The sequence below is a fragment of the Brassica napus genome, chromosome C9 (genome assembly GCF_020379485.1).
Source record: "Brassica napus cultivar Da-Ae chromosome C9, Da-Ae, whole genome shotgun sequence".
Classification (NCBI taxonomy): Eukaryota; Viridiplantae; Streptophyta; class Magnoliopsida; order Brassicales; family Brassicaceae; genus Brassica; species Brassica napus.
In genome coordinates, this window is record NC_063452.1 from 1,715,838 (window position 1) to 1,730,713 (window position 14,876).

A 14,876-nucleotide genomic window follows, 5' to 3' on the forward strand; every position below is an offset into this window, starting at 1 on the left:
ACCCGGCTCCTCAGATCAAGCTCAACCTCGCTTCTCGGATGTCCAAAACAAATCCTTCCGGGAGAGACGGTGACAAGAGACTACGAGCTTTCCAAGGTCAAACTGTGATTGTGATTGCTGCAGTTTCATGAATCAAGAACAAAGCTGAACTTCTCTCTCAGCTGCCGTTGATGGAGCGGCTTCAATCAAGCTTTCTCTTTTGCTCCAGCAAGAGCTTCCGGTGAGGCCATAAATGTCTCGAGGAGGAGGAGATCGTATGAAGTCGAGATCAAGCATGGGATGAGTTCGGGGAGTGATTAGATTCGAGAGGTGGCGGTGGAGACTGAAGCCGGTGAGGAAACATAGCCCAACAAACTCGAATCAAGGTCAAACTCGTGAGCTTCGCGGGATCGATTCTCAAGCTTTGTTACAATCTTTGCCGAGCTTTGTTGCAATCCGTGGCCTGATACTCTTTAATCATAGCAGACGAGAGAGGAGTTGTTGGCCGTCGTTGCTAACTGAGCTGAGATCTCGGTTCTCCGTCGCGAGCTCCAAAGCTGAGAACTTTCGAGTTCACGACTGCCGTTGAGGTAGTGAACGACCTCTCTCTTTTCTCCTTCCGTCACAGGCTAGCTCGTCGTTGGTGGGGATGGAACGGAACTCGACGAACTCGATCGATACGGGAAAGCGGCGACAGCCCCATCGACGTCGTCTGTGTTCGATTCCCTCTTTTTCAGAGTCGTCATCGGTCACGACTCCTAAAGTCAGAAAAAAAAAATATTATTATTTCCCTTCCTTTTCAAAGATTAAGCACATGTATATTATTATGCCATGATTATTATGAATCGAGATTTAATAATGAGATGAGATTGTGAAACTTATCTTTTTCAAAGATGATTTCAATACTCGGCTCTTGATGAGAGTCCCATCCCCCGCAAAAACAAAGCTTTCATGAGAAAGTTTCATCATTTATCTTGAGATGATGAAGTTAGATCTAGGATTCTCTCAAATTTGATATCTTTAAAGATAGTTCTCCTTGCCCCCTCCTTCTAGCGCCAACTGTTTGACCCAAAAACGGTGTTTATGCTGGTAGTGTTTGTTGAATCATACAAATAAAAGAATCTAAAGATAATTGTTAGATTCTTTGAGGTTTAGAAAATATCTTGAAAGAATCAAATGAGAAGTGAACATCAAAAAGAATTTATAGATCAAAGATTGTATTACATGTATGATTACAAGTGTAAATAAATCTAAGAATCTATAGATTCTTTGTAAGAAGTGTTAGATCTAAAAATGGAGAAGAAAAGATCCCCTTTCCTCATAAGGAGATAGCTCTTTATTTATAGGAGAAAGATGTTTAGGGTTTCATAATGAAGTGGAACTAATTCAATGTCTAATGGACCTTGAGGGAGGATGTAAATCCACCCCCAACACTTGTAACCTGCACCGCCCAGATATGATGTTGGGCGACACAAGTACTTATAAATACATTCCCATCCGTTAGCTCATTAAGGACTTGAATCATATATGGTGGAGGAATCGCATCTTCAGTGGTTTTGAAGCTCAAATATGAAAATATGAATTCTCAAAGTTTGCGCAGTCCGAAACATTGTTATCTTTAAGTGCGAAAAACTTTCTCAGGCCAATTTAACATTTACACCAAAAAAACATTCTCAGGCCAATATTCTCTCATATGGGGAATCTTTCATAAATCCTGTTTAGTTATGTTAAGTTCGTTTTTATAAATTTCGAATCTGCTTATATATCACTGAGCTTGGTTTATATATAACACAGGAGCTGGTAGATACACAAATGTTTAGTTGACCAAATGCATGTCGACCAGATCGGTCCAAAGCTTATCTAAGGTTCGAAAATCATATCTTAAAAATGTTTGAGATCATTTACAATTTTCTATAAAAAATGAAAATAGAATGAAACCAATCATACATATATTGAATACAATTTGTATTATATGTACATGTTAGCTAACAACTAATTGCATACATTTTTAGCAAAAAAAAAAAAAAAAACAAAATGCATACAAGCAAGAAACAAGTAGGCCTGGTAAAAGAACTAGAACCAAAAATCCAAATCGAAACCGAATTAAAATAACCAAATATGGAATTATACCAAAATCCTATGATACTTAAATGGTTCATATACTTTTATATTCGAAACAACCGAACCGAAACCAAACATATTAAAATATTAATTATATTTACATATAACACAACCAATATACATATGCATATGATCTATTAAAAGTATTTGAAAGTATTTAAAAATAAATTATCAAAACATCTCTGAACTACCCAAAATTATTACTAAATATCCGTAGATTTTCTCTGAAATATCTAAAATAATCATAATTATTCAAGATTTTTATCTAAATCATCCTAATTACTTGATCTATTATTTGAAATACATGATAACTCACCTGAATTATCAAAAATAACAGAACCATAAATCATATTTTAGATTAGACGGTTCCTAGTTTTACTATCTGTACCGACCGAAACATGAAACTATTCAAACCGATCCAAAATTTGCTGGTTCCTACCGGGTCCTTTAGCCCTTTACTCGAACTACCTAATATCAGAAATATCCAACCCAAAGATCGATATCAGAAATTGCCCAGACTAATAAGGAGCAACCATGAATGACTCCGGTTTGATACAATTAAACCGATCGGGTCTGAGCTAAAATTGAAAATCCTAGCCTCTACATGATGTAGACTACATCTAAGCAATGTTAGTCTAATAAACCGGAACCATTCATAGTTGCTATTAGTCTATTCGGTGTTAAAAAAAGAAGAAGCAATGTTAGTCTATTCAGGCCTTTCAATTGCAAAGGCCCAATATTAAAAAAGGTTGGGCTTTATTACAGAACCTCAAGGTCATGGAACCAAAGCTCCCACACTACACATGACACTGACCGGAGTTTCTGCCGCCGTTGGCCGTGTTCTCAGTCGCGACAAAACCAGCAAGCGTGTCCTCGACAAATCCTCGACCCGACCCGAAAAAAACTCAGCGACCCACCAAATCCTCGAGCAACTAGAACACGGTAACATCTCCAAAGCCGTCTCTCTCCTCTTCCCTTCTCTAGAGCCAGTCTCATACTGGCTATACGAGCGTCTTCTCCGCTCATGCTCCTCGAAATCACTCGTCGTGCAAGCCCGCAAAGTCGTCTCCCACCTGGTGACGTTCTCTCCCCTCCCCCCGATCTTCCTACTCAACAGAGCCATCGAAGCTTACGGGAGAATCGGGTGTGCGAACGATGCGCGCGAGCTGTTCGAGCAAATGCCTGAACGAGACGGCGGGTCTTGGAACGCGCTCATCACTGCTTGCGCTAAGAACGAACTCCACGACGAGGCGTTTCGTACGTTTGTTAGGATGAGTAGAGACGGAATACGAGCGACGGAGACGTCTTTCTCCGGTGTGTTGAAGTCGTGCGGCTTCGTCTTGGACTTGAGGTTGTTGATGCAGCTTCATTGTTCTGTGGTGAAGCATGGATACTCAGGGAATGTGGATTTGGAGACTTCGATTGTTGATGTTTACGGTAAGTGTGGGGCTATGAGCGATGCGAGGAGAGTGTTTGATGAGATTGAAAGCCCTAGTGATGTTTCTTGGAACGTGGTTGTGAGGAGGTATCTTGAGATGGGGTTGAACGATGAGGCGGTGGTGATGTTCTTCAAGATGCTAGATGTTTGATCGGAAAACGGTGATAAAAAGATGTGGGTTTAACAAAGACGTTTTATTATGGTCGGAGAGACTTTCAGTCGGTTACAAGAGAAGTAAAGAGAAAGCGACAGAAGAGAAGCCGGCAACTCGATGAGTTACCGGAGAGATACAGATATCGGCAAGATGAGCAAAGGTGAAAACCCTAATCTAGCCGCCAAGTGTTAGTCAGATGATTTCGGATCCCTCTCTCGTTCCTCTTCCTTCTCCTTATATAATCCTCTGATGTGTCGTTCTTGACCTAATTTAGGTCGTCTTCGTGGGCCTTCCTTATTGGGCCGAAGGGCCCGTATTAATCCGAGCGATCGCCGAGCCGGATGCCTCCTAGTCGACGACGGTCGACTCGAGGTACTCTAGAAGTGAGCCGAGAGACTGACCTTCTAAGCCGGCTATCCGAGCCGTCGCTTTCATTGGTCCGGGCCAGGCCTCCTATTCCTTGGGCCTTGAGGGATGGTTAGATCCATCTCCTACAGTAAGTCCCCCCGGTCCATCAGTGAGCGAAGGTCGTTTAGCTCATGATGGATTCTAGAACATGGGGGTTCAAAGGAGTGGGAGTCCTGTCGGGAGGTTAAAGCGAGGGGTCGATGAGTCGCAGAAAAGGCTGTGGTAATGCCTTCTCTCGGAGTCGTTGAGTCGTCTTGGCTAATTGTCGATTTAACCGTTTTTAGGATAGCCGTCGATTAATTAAGACGAAGAGCCGGAAAGTCGCGGAAGCCATCGGGATCTTAGGGAGAGTTTCGAGGCCCATTTAGGCCCGTTTAGGCTTAATAATGATACCTCGAATTTTTCCCTTTTTCTTTCTTCATAAATGCATCGAGAAGTCGAAACGCCGCGAGAGTCGGCTGGGTTTTTAGGGAGAATTTCGAGGCCCATTTAGGCCCGTTTAGGCTTAATGATGACGCCTCGAGTTTCCCCCCTCTCTCTTCCTTATAAATACGCAGATCCCCCCCTTATTTCTTCAAGTTTTCTCCGCGATCAAAGGTACTTTCTCTCTCCTTACCTTATATCTCTAAGCGTTTGTTAGATTTGTTCAAAGCGCTCTTCACTGTTCCGTTCCGCGATGTCGTCGGGTCCGAGGTTATCGAGGCAGCAGAAGGGGAAGGGAGTCGCCGCGACGCTGAGTCCGACAAGGAATCCCGACGGGGATCGTGTCGACGATCCGGAGGTGATTCATCGCGCGGCGATGATGGATACGGTTAATCTATCTCGTTCCCAGAGACTTCTGGTCGCGGATGCTGCAAGGCTCGCGAGAGAAGGGAGCGAAAGCGTCGTTGCGAGAGACGCGATGGAATGTTCGAGGGACGGGCAAAGCGGAGCGATGCCTGTTGACTCGGTCACCCCGAGTACTCCCCCCGCGGGAGGCGGCCTCTCGGAAGGCGATGATTCTGAGGCCGAGTTGCTTCCGACTACCTTTTACCCCGAAGGGATTTTTGAAGAGCTTCCTCAACTCCATCCCGATTTATTGCGTCCTGCTTTCTTGGCCGGTCAAGATTGGGAAGGCGTAGAGAAGACAAAATCTACCCTGGGGAGCGTGAAGAGGGTTCTTCGGGCTGCGGGCGCTGTAGGCGTGACCTTCCTCGTTCCTACGGAAGAGCAGAGGCCCTGGTCTCCTCCGATCGGGTATCAGACGGTGTATGAATCCTATTTTCAGGGAGATACTCGATGTTGGTTTCCCATTCCTCGACTGATCACAGCATACGCTAGGCGCCGAGATATCGCGATCAGTCAACTCCTGAATGGCTCGCTGCGATTAGCAGTTACTTTGTCGATTTTGGCGGAGCAGATCGACATGCCGATGAGCGTTAGGTCGTTTGAAGAGATGACCTCGATAACTGACATGAAAGACGGCACCTACTCGGTGAAGATGCGACCGAACTGCAACGTGTGCGCCGGTCATCCGAACAAGACGCAGAACTGGCAGCGTTCTTACTTCTTCCTCAGATCTGACAGCTCGGCCTTCGAGGAACCTCCACAAAACGATTGTCGAGTTCTTTGGAACCGTTCTTGCGGTAGAATATTCTGTCGCAAACCGTAAGCGACTTATTGATTCTAATCGTGTCTCCTTTTTCGCTTTGTATGCAGTTGGCCATCCTACCTCCCCGATCTATCCTGAAGATTTTTTGAAGAGTGTTCGTGCCGTATCTCTGCTTCGAACCTATCGTTGGTCGGAGATCACCGTTAAGAAGATCCGTGAGCTTAAAGATCGAATCGCGCGAAGTACGTTCTCTCGCAGCTCTGAGTTATATTCTTTTAGTCGCGATTTTCACTCGTTGCGCCCTGACCTCTCTGCCTTCTGTTTTTAGGAGAGTGGAGATCTGATCTTCCGGTCGTTCTTCCTATTCGTACCAAACGACTAGATATCTTCCCGAAGGACATCCAAAAACAAATTTCCGAGGCAAAGAGGATGGGAACTCTTCCTGATTTGAGTGCGATACTGTCTGCCCAGCTGGGGTTGATCGGTGGGGGAGGATCGTCAGTAGCGGTTCCTCGCGCTGACGCGATTCCCCCTTCTAATACCCGCGACGCAGGGAAGGGTAAAAAAAGGAAGAGGGGTGGCTCGGGAACCGAAAGGAGTGCCGAGGGAACGAGCGGCGTTCCTCCTTCAGGTGAACTCCAAACGAAGAAGAAGAGAAAGAGGACAGAGAAGAAGTCTGCTGTCGAGGGATCAGGGAATCTCGAGGGACCGACCGAAACTGAGGGGGAGAACGTCCAGGAAGAAGAACTTCGTCCCGAGGAAGAGGTTCCCGCAGATAGGGCCCTTGGAGAAGAAGGCGACGAGGAAGAAGCCGTCGACGGACAAGAGTCTGAGACTTCTCTTGAAGATGCGGGCTCAGACAACCTCGCAGAGGAATCTGAGGGGTCGCCACTTCTGATAAGAGGGCGCGGCGATGAAGCTGATGGCGAGGAGCAACTTCCTGCTCCGATGTCTCCTCACGCAGAGGTTCCAGCCCGTCCCAATATCGGGGCCGTCCAGACTGGTACCTCTTCTCGCGGTGACGCCATTTTGAGGAGGGTGCCCGGAGTCAGCTTTCCCGACAGAGTTGACTTTCACTACGAGGGGCCGGCTCCGCTGGCGTATGTTCCGGAAAAATGCGGGGAGCTCCTTCGTCAGTTTAGAGGAAGGGCGAAACCTTTGCCCGCTGTGGAGGATCTCGTCTTCGGGGGCGAGTACGAGGAGGCTGCAAGGGCCAAGCTGTTGGTGAGTAATTTGACTTCCTTTTGTCTTTTTCTTCCCTTGTTCCTCTAGTGCCATTTCTTTACGGTTTTCGTTGCTTCGCATCTCGTAGGGGGATAGCGCAATGAACATCGTGGTCGACAAATATGATACTGCGCTGAAGGGGGCTTTGAACGAGCTCGAGCAGGCCAAGAGGGAGCATGCGGAGAAAGAAGAGGCTTCTGCTCGTCAGCTAAGTGCATCGAAGGCCAACGTCGAGAGACTTAACGGGATGGTCACTCGCGCAATTGCTCGAAGGGATGAGCTCAAAGCCGATTTGGCGGCCTCTCGTGGAGTCATCCATGAGTTAGAGCAGAAGAATGCGGAGCTCGAAGGTGAGAAGGCTTCGCTCGCTGCCTCTCATGAAAGAGAGATGAAGCGTCTTAGGGATTCCAGAATCCTAGAGGTCACGAAGGAAAGGGGGAGAGTCGAGGCCGAGATGGCTGCGAAAGCTAACCGTCGCTTTGCGAGGATCCGTTCCCGAGAAGAACAGCGGGATGCCTATGATAAAGCTAGGTTACTCCATAGCCAAGCCTTTGGGACCAGGAAATGTCTTGAATCCTTAAGGAGGGTTGGGAGCGACATCTCGCAATCTGTTATCGAGATATTCGCAGAGCAGGAGAGGAAATACGAACAAGAGGCCGAGAAACTCAAAGTGGGCGAGATACCTGCGGAAGATCTCATACTCTCTCCTCTTGTGTTGGACTCTCAGTTCGTGGATGCTCGAATCTTGGCGAGTCTTGATCCATATGGGTCTAACGCTGGCTTAATCGACCCTGAGACTGCGCTGACTCTTCACACTCCTCTTACGCATCCGACTGAAGAACAGCACGCAGACCCCCCCTCCCACGTCGAGGGTCCTTCGACTGCGTTTGAGGGAGAGACGCCTAACCGAGGGAACCTTGTTGCTGAAGATAATGCTCCTTTGCTCGTACTTTCGGACACTTCGGCTGAAGGATCCCGTCGAGGCAATGAAGGAGAGAATGTGGGGATGCTTGAAGAGGTCCCGAGATCAGATGAGATGCACGTCTCTCCGGTTGCTCGCGAGTCGAGTGTTAGGGCTTCAGAACTTTCTGCCCTCAATGACCGTGAGAGCGATCGAGAGGGTTAACGTCTTTTGTGTGTTGTTTTCTTTTGAGTCCCGGAGGACTTTTGTTGTTGTTTTTATTTTGAACCTTTGCCCTCGAGGCTTTTGTTTTGCTGTTTTCTCGCTATCTCGAACTCTTTTGGTGATTTAGACTGATTTACTTTAGATTTGTCTATCGAAATCGTGATTTCTCAAGATTTGAAGTGACTCTGCTCGTTCGGTGTAAATATTGTTCGAGATGTCGAATCATTATAATTTTAAACTTGTTATGACTTTGTCTCGGTTGACCTCTTTGAGTCGCGACCGTTTGCCATTTTTAAGCTTAAATCGTTAATTAAGAGTTTTCGACTTTGACGGTTCCGCGTCGATCCCGATGTAATTTTCAAGCGTTTGGTTGGCCAGACCTTACTTAGTTAAATTATAGGATGAATCGGAGTCATTGTCTCGGCCGTGTTGGTTTAGGTCGCAACGCGGTCGATTCCCGTGAATACGTGTCTGATCAGGACGTATTCAATCGTGGGATGCGAGTGCCGATACGTTTGTTCGAGGAGCCGGGGCGTGTTCGAGTAGGCATCGCTTAAGTGATCGTCTGCTTCGGAGATCGATTCCTCGGGGAGGGTTTTTATATTTTTTTTTATTTCGGCTGGACCCTTTTTCTTTGGGCTGCCTACGTATCCCTTTGCGGGAATCAAGCCATTCGTAGTTCTTAGATTGCGAGTGAAAGTGGCCTTTGTGGCGCATTCACTCATTTTTTTTTTTTTTTTTTTTTTTTTTTTTTTTTTTTTTTTTTTTTTGGAGTAAAAGCCGCCTTTATGGTGCTTTTACTCGACTAGTATGTGCGAGTGAAAGTGGCCTTTGTGGCGCATTCACTCGGGTTGGTGTTCCCAGGCTAAGGGTGGAAAAGGCGGAGATGTTTGGAGTTCCAGGCTCTCGGTACTGCTTCGCCTGTCGAAGTCTCGAGGCGGTATACTCCTGGCTTGATGACTTCGACTATCTTGTATGGTCCTTCCCAGTTGGCTCCGAGCTTGCCAGCCTTCCACTCCTTAGTGTTTTCGAAGACCTTTCTTAAGACGAGGTTGCCCATTTCGAGAGGACGCGACTTGACCTTTTTGTTGTAATAGCTCTCGATCTGATGCTGGTAATTCTGGATGCGGAGTAGTGCTTGGTCGCGCTTTTCCTCGATATCGTCGAGTGCATCTAGGAGCATGTCTCGGTTGAGTTCAGTGTTCTGTGGCATCCGCGACCGGCGTAGACTCGTCACGTTCACTTCCGCGGGAGCCATCGCCTCGATGCCGTAGGCCATTGAGAACGGCGTAGTTTTCGTCGCTCCGCGAGGAGTGGTTCTATGGGACCACAGGACACCATCTAGTTCGTCTGCCCAGCATCCTTTCTTTAAGTCAAGTCGTTTCTTCAGACCGTCGATGATGGTCTTGTTCGTCGATTCGGCTTGACCATTACTTTGCGGGTTTCTCGGTGTCGACATGTTGAGTCGTATGCGCCATCTGTCGCAGAAGCCCTTGAAGTGATGCGAGATGAATTGCGAACCGTTGTCCGTGATTATCTCGTATGGGAGCCCGTGTCGGCAGATTATGTTCTTCCAGACGAAGTGTTGTACCTCCTTGTCGGTTATGCTGGCATAGGCTTCGGCTTCAACCCATTTGGTGAAGTAATCAGTGAGGACCAGGATGAACTTCTTTTGTCGAGATGCCGGCATTGGACCAATGATGTCCATTCCCCATCTCATAAATGGATATGGAGCAGTCAAGGTGTGGAGAAACTCCGTTGGGCTGTGTATGGTTTTGGCGTGACGCTGGCACTTATCGCACTTGCGCGCGTATGTCTCGCAATCGGCATTCATGGTTGGCCAGTAGAATCCGAGGTTTTTCACTTTTAGTGCGAGAGCTCGCCCGCCCGAGTGGTTGCCTGCTGCTCCTTCGTGTGTCTCGGCCATGACGAGTCTCGTCTCGTCGCCGGCGATACATTTGAGTAGTACCTTTGATGCAGTCCATCGGTGTAGTTCCCCGTCTAGGACGACGTAGTGTGTGCTGCGTCTTTTCAGCCGCCGGGCATCCCATTTTTCGACGGGCAGTAAACCCTCCGCGAGGTAATCGATGAGTTCCTTGCGCCAATCCGTTGAGTGATCATCTGGCGAGGGGGATTCCACTTCGTCAATATCCATCGCGTCGTTGATCGCTGCTATAATCGCGGCCTGTTCTGCCTTCGTATCGATGCTCGGTTCCTCGATTTTATGGATCGGGATTGTCCTTTTGACCTGGTCGTGTAACTTGCTTCCCAGAGCGGCAAGGGCGTCGGCACAAACATTTTCTCCGCGAGGAACCTTCGTGAGTTCGAAGAACTCGAAGTCTCGCGTGAGGTCTTGGACGAGTTTGAGGTACGCGTCCATCCTGTCGTTGCGGACGTCGTATTCACCGAGGTACTGGCTTACGACGAGTTGAGAGTCGCAGTAAGCGCTGACTCGCTTTGCTTTCACCGCCTTGGCGAGACGAAGCCCCGCGATGAGGGATTCGTACTCAGCTTCGTTGTTTGATGCCGCGAAGCCGAAGCTGAACGACTGCCGGATTAGCTCTCCTGTTGGTGATTGCAATTGCACTCCTGCTCCTGATCCTTTACTCGTGGATGAACCGTCGACGTGGAGGATCCAGTTTACGCTTGGTAGGATGAGGTCTTGTTCCAGCTCTGGCGTTAACTCGATCAAGAAGTCGGCAAGGACTTGCGACTTTGCTGCTATGCGATTTTTATAAACGATGTCATGTTCGCTTAGCTCCATCGCCCATTTGGTCAACCGTCCCGATTGGTTGGTATTTTGCATAACCGTCCTGAGTGGTTGGTTTGACAGTACTTCGATCGTGTGCGACTGGAAGTAGGGTCGCAGTTTTCTTGCCGAGGTGACGACGGCCAGGGCCATTTTTTCGAGTGTTGGATACCTCGTCTCGGGCTCCGTCATTCTTTTACTTGTGTAAAAGATTGGTTTCTGCTCTCCCCTATCTTCTCGAATCAATACGCTACTGACGGCAGAGGCGGTGACGGCGATGTAGAGAGATAGTGTGTCGCCGGCTTCTGGCTTCGATAGAACGGGTGGGGTCGTGAGATAATGCTTGAGTTGATTGAACGCCTCCTCGCATTTTTCATCCCAGAGGAACCTCTTGTTTCCCCTTAGTAGCTCGTAGAAGGGAAGACACTTGTCGGTCGATCGCGAGATGAACCTGTTTAGAGCTGCAATGCGTCCTGTTAGTCGCTGCACTTCGCGGCTGTTTTTCGGGCTTGGAAGGTCGAGAATCGCTGAGATCTGCTTGGGGTTGGCTTCTATTCCTCGCTGAGTGACGATGTAGCCGAGGAATTCTCCGGAAGTGACACCGAAGGTACATTTGGCCGGGTTGAGTTTCATCCCATAGTCGTTCAAGATCTTGAAGCAGTCGCGCAAGTGATTGAGGTGGTCGTCGGCCTTGAGTGATTTGACTAGCATATCGTCGATATACACTTCCATGGTATTGCCCAGCTGGTCAGCGAACATTCGATTAACGAGTCGCTGGTAGGTCGCGCCGGCGTTCTTTAGCCCGAAAGGCATCACCTTGTAGCAATAGGTCCCTCTGTCGGTGATGAATGCCGTCTTCTCGCGATCGTCGGGATGCATCAGGATCTGGTTGTAGCCTGAGAAAGCGTCCATGAAGGTTAGGAGTTCGTTGCCAGCGGTTGACTCGACCAGACGATCGATGTGAGGGAGTGGGTAACTATCCTTTGGGCACGCCTTGTTGAGGTCCGTGAAATCGACGCATATGCGCCATTTGCCGTTCTTCTTCTTGACGACGACCGGGTTGGCTAACCACTCGGGGTATCGGACTTCGGTAATAAAACCTGCGTCGAGGAGCCTGTCGACTTCGTCGTTCACTGCTTTAGATCTTTCTGGACCGAGTTTCCGTCGCTTCTGTCGGATGGGTTTGAACGTGGGGTCGACGTGCAGTTCATGGGATGTAACTGCGGGGTCGATCCCTTTCATGTCGGAGGTCTTCCAGGCGAACGTTGAAGCGTTGTCTTTGATGAAAGAGATGATCCTTGAACACAAGTCGTCGGACAGGTATACGCCCACTCGGATGATTTTCGTTGGGTCGGATTCATCAATTGCGACTTCTCGAACTTCCTCTTTCTGGGGGTATATCTTGTGGAGTGGTTTGCTGACGGAGTTGACGAGGGAAGCCTGTTGCTGCATCTTTACAGTTGCAATCAGCAGTTCTCTCGCGGCTTGTTGATCTCCCCGTATCGTCTGTGTTTTTCCGTCTTTGCCGGGAAACTTGACGCATTGATGGTACGTCGAGGGAACGGCTTTCATGGAATGCAACCATGGTGTTCCGAGGATGGCATTGTATGGTGCTTTGGCTCGGATGACGGAGAACTTGACGGTGCGGGTTATGCCACCTGCGTATACTGGGAGACGAATTGTTCCGATCATCTGCTCTGAGGCTCCGTTGAAGCCAGTGAGCGTGCGAGAGGAAGGCTTCATATCTCTTAAATCGACTCCCATTTTATCGAGTGTGTCGCGGAAGATGAGATCGACCGAGCTGCCTGTATCGATAAGTACTTTCGCGACTAGGCACTCTCCGATGTCGAGATCGACGAGGAGGGGGTCGTTGTGCGGCATGTGGATACCCTTGGTATCTAGTGCCGAAAAAGTGATCTGGTGATCATTCTCGACTGGAAGTGGCCACTTCTTGGAAGTGGTGGCTTGTCGCTTATAGTCTTTGACGGCTCGAACTGAGTCGCCGCAAGGAGGCGATCCTCCCATTATGACGCTAATGTTTGGCGTGCGGGTAGCTCGCAATGATTCGAGTTGCTTCCTTAAATCGTCGGTTGTGTTCTCGAACTGAGGAGCTTCCGCGGGCTTTTTCTTTTTTGACTCGAGACGTCGTCGCAGATCGGACTTCTTCGAACGGTTTAGTTGGATTCGCAGGTCATCGGCCTTTGAGTTGAGCTGGTCGCGAAGGTCGCCGTCTTGACCTATTCTCCTGGTGCTGGATTTTGAGATGGTTGTGCGGAGGTCGGCGCTTCCTACGTGTTCGTTTGTAGCGCTCTTTCGCTTCAACAGGGTACGCAGGTCTTTATCTGTTGTCGTGGTAGTAAGAGACTTCTCGACTTTGCTGTTCAGTTTCTCGCGTAGATCTGGCTGTACTGCCGAGGAGTCGTCGTCAGAGGAGTCGCAAGGATGAGAGAGTATGACGTCCACTCGCCGCCGGCGACGCGGATGTTCGTCTTCTGACGAGTCGTTGGCGGGGCCAACATTGTTGACAGGAGTGCGCTCAGGGCTCGCTCTTTCCTCGCTCGGTGCCGCGTTTGGTTGAGACCTCTGTGCCTTCTTCTCCTTGTTTTTACTCCAGCTCTTGGTGTTTTTTGGTGTTGTTGGAGAAGTGGGCATTTGAATCGTTCCGTTAGTGATCCCGTCGAAGAATTGCCCGATGAGGACTTTGCATTCTTTTGTATCGTGGGAATCCCTTTTGTGGTAGAGGCACCATTTCTTTGGCTCTTCGGAGTTTGAACTCGTTGGCTCGGACGACTTCGACTGTTTCGAGGCGGAGTCTCGGTCCCAGTGATTCCAGGCTTTCTCTCGCGTGACAGCTGCTGTTTTTGGTGATTCCTCGTCGCCCACCGAACTAACGTAGCCTCGTTTCTGAGTGGTGTTCCCACCGGAGGAGTGCTGGCGGGGCTCAGGGTGGGTGTCGTTTGTTCGGGCAGGTCGTTGTTTCGCTGCTGCTTCTTTTGCGAATTTTGCTCTTGTGTCTTCTTCCATGCGGATGAAGTTGTTCGAGCGAGCGATGGCATCGGAAACAGATTTCGTCGGGTATCGGTAAAGATCCTGACGGAACGTGGAGTCGACGTGCAGAGTATTCATCAGAGACTCGACAGCGATATGGTCAGGAATATCAACTTTCGAGACGATAGCCTTGAACTTCTCCATGAAGTCGCGGAGGCTTTGGCCGCTGGTATGAGTGAGGTTCCACAAATCTGACACGGTCGTTTCTTGGTTGGTGAACATGATGTAATTTTTCAGGAAGGCCGTCGAGAGATCGTGGAAACAATCGACGGAGTTTTCTCTGAGGCCTGTGAACCAAGTAAGGGCCGGTCCTTCTAGGGTTTCGACGAAAAGTTGGCAAAAGCCGGCGTCTTTGTCTTCGTCGGTCAGATTTGCGCGCCGCATCGCTATGTTGAAGGACGTGACATGAGTAGAAGGGTCAGAGAGACCCTTGAAAGTCGGGAGGCGAAGTTTTTCCATCTTCTGGAGTCGTACGGCGGTGACCCTCTGCGTGAAGGGCGTACGGAGGGACTCCGCGAGTACGTGCTCGATTTGGGGCGCCGAGGTCGTCACCTGGTGGATCTTGGAGTTGATGTCGAGGACCGACTGTTTCAACGCGGCCAGCTCGCTTGCGGTGTCGGCATTGATATTGTTGCCGGCGCTCTGGTTATCGATACCGGCGCTCTGGTCGTTGTTATTCCGCGCGGGAGCGACGTTGGTGGTCCGTTCAGTGGCGAACAGGTGTCGACGGTACTGCGCCGTTGAAGCTTCGGCGTTTGCAGCGATAGGGGCGAGTATTTTTGCTATCGCTGTGATTTGGTCGACCGCCGCCTTCTGCGCCGCCTCTTGCAGAGCGAGGCGTGCCAAGATGGTTTCCATAGACGCCGGAGGGGGGAGCGGAGTCGCTGGTGTAGGCGTGGGTGTTACCTCGGGAGCCGGCATCACCTCGAGAGCTTCGCGCTCCTCGCCTGACGAAGAACTGTCGTTGCTGACAACCATGGTACTAACGTTACTTTGCTAAAGGCCCCACGGTGGGCGCCAACTGTTTGATCGGAAAAC

At 49.2% G+C, this 14,876-nt stretch overlaps 2 protein-coding genes across 2 annotated transcripts; both read left to right on the forward strand.

The window, feature by feature from the left end:
- Nucleotides 1–2,903: 2,903 nt before the first annotated feature.
- Nucleotides 2,904–3,689, forward strand: LOC125593484 (pentatricopeptide repeat-containing protein At3g26540-like). Its single transcript, XM_048770172.1, has one exon. It carries the CDS (start codon nucleotides 2,904–2,906, stop codon nucleotides 3,687–3,689), a length of 786 nt encoding a protein of 261 aa, XP_048626129.1.
- A 1,087-nt stretch (nucleotides 3,690–4,776) lies between these two features.
- LOC111199897 (meiosis-specific protein ASY2-like) lies at nucleotides 4,777–8,652 on the forward strand. Its single transcript, XM_048770173.1, has 4 exons — nucleotides 4,777–5,522; nucleotides 5,581–5,933; nucleotides 6,020–6,915; nucleotides 7,004–8,652. Exons 1-4 carry the CDS (start codon nucleotides 4,777–4,779, stop codon nucleotides 8,039–8,041), a joined length of 3,033 nt encoding a protein of 1,010 aa, XP_048626130.1. The 3' UTR covers nucleotides 8,042–8,652.
- Nucleotides 8,653–14,876: the final 6,224 nt, after the last annotated feature.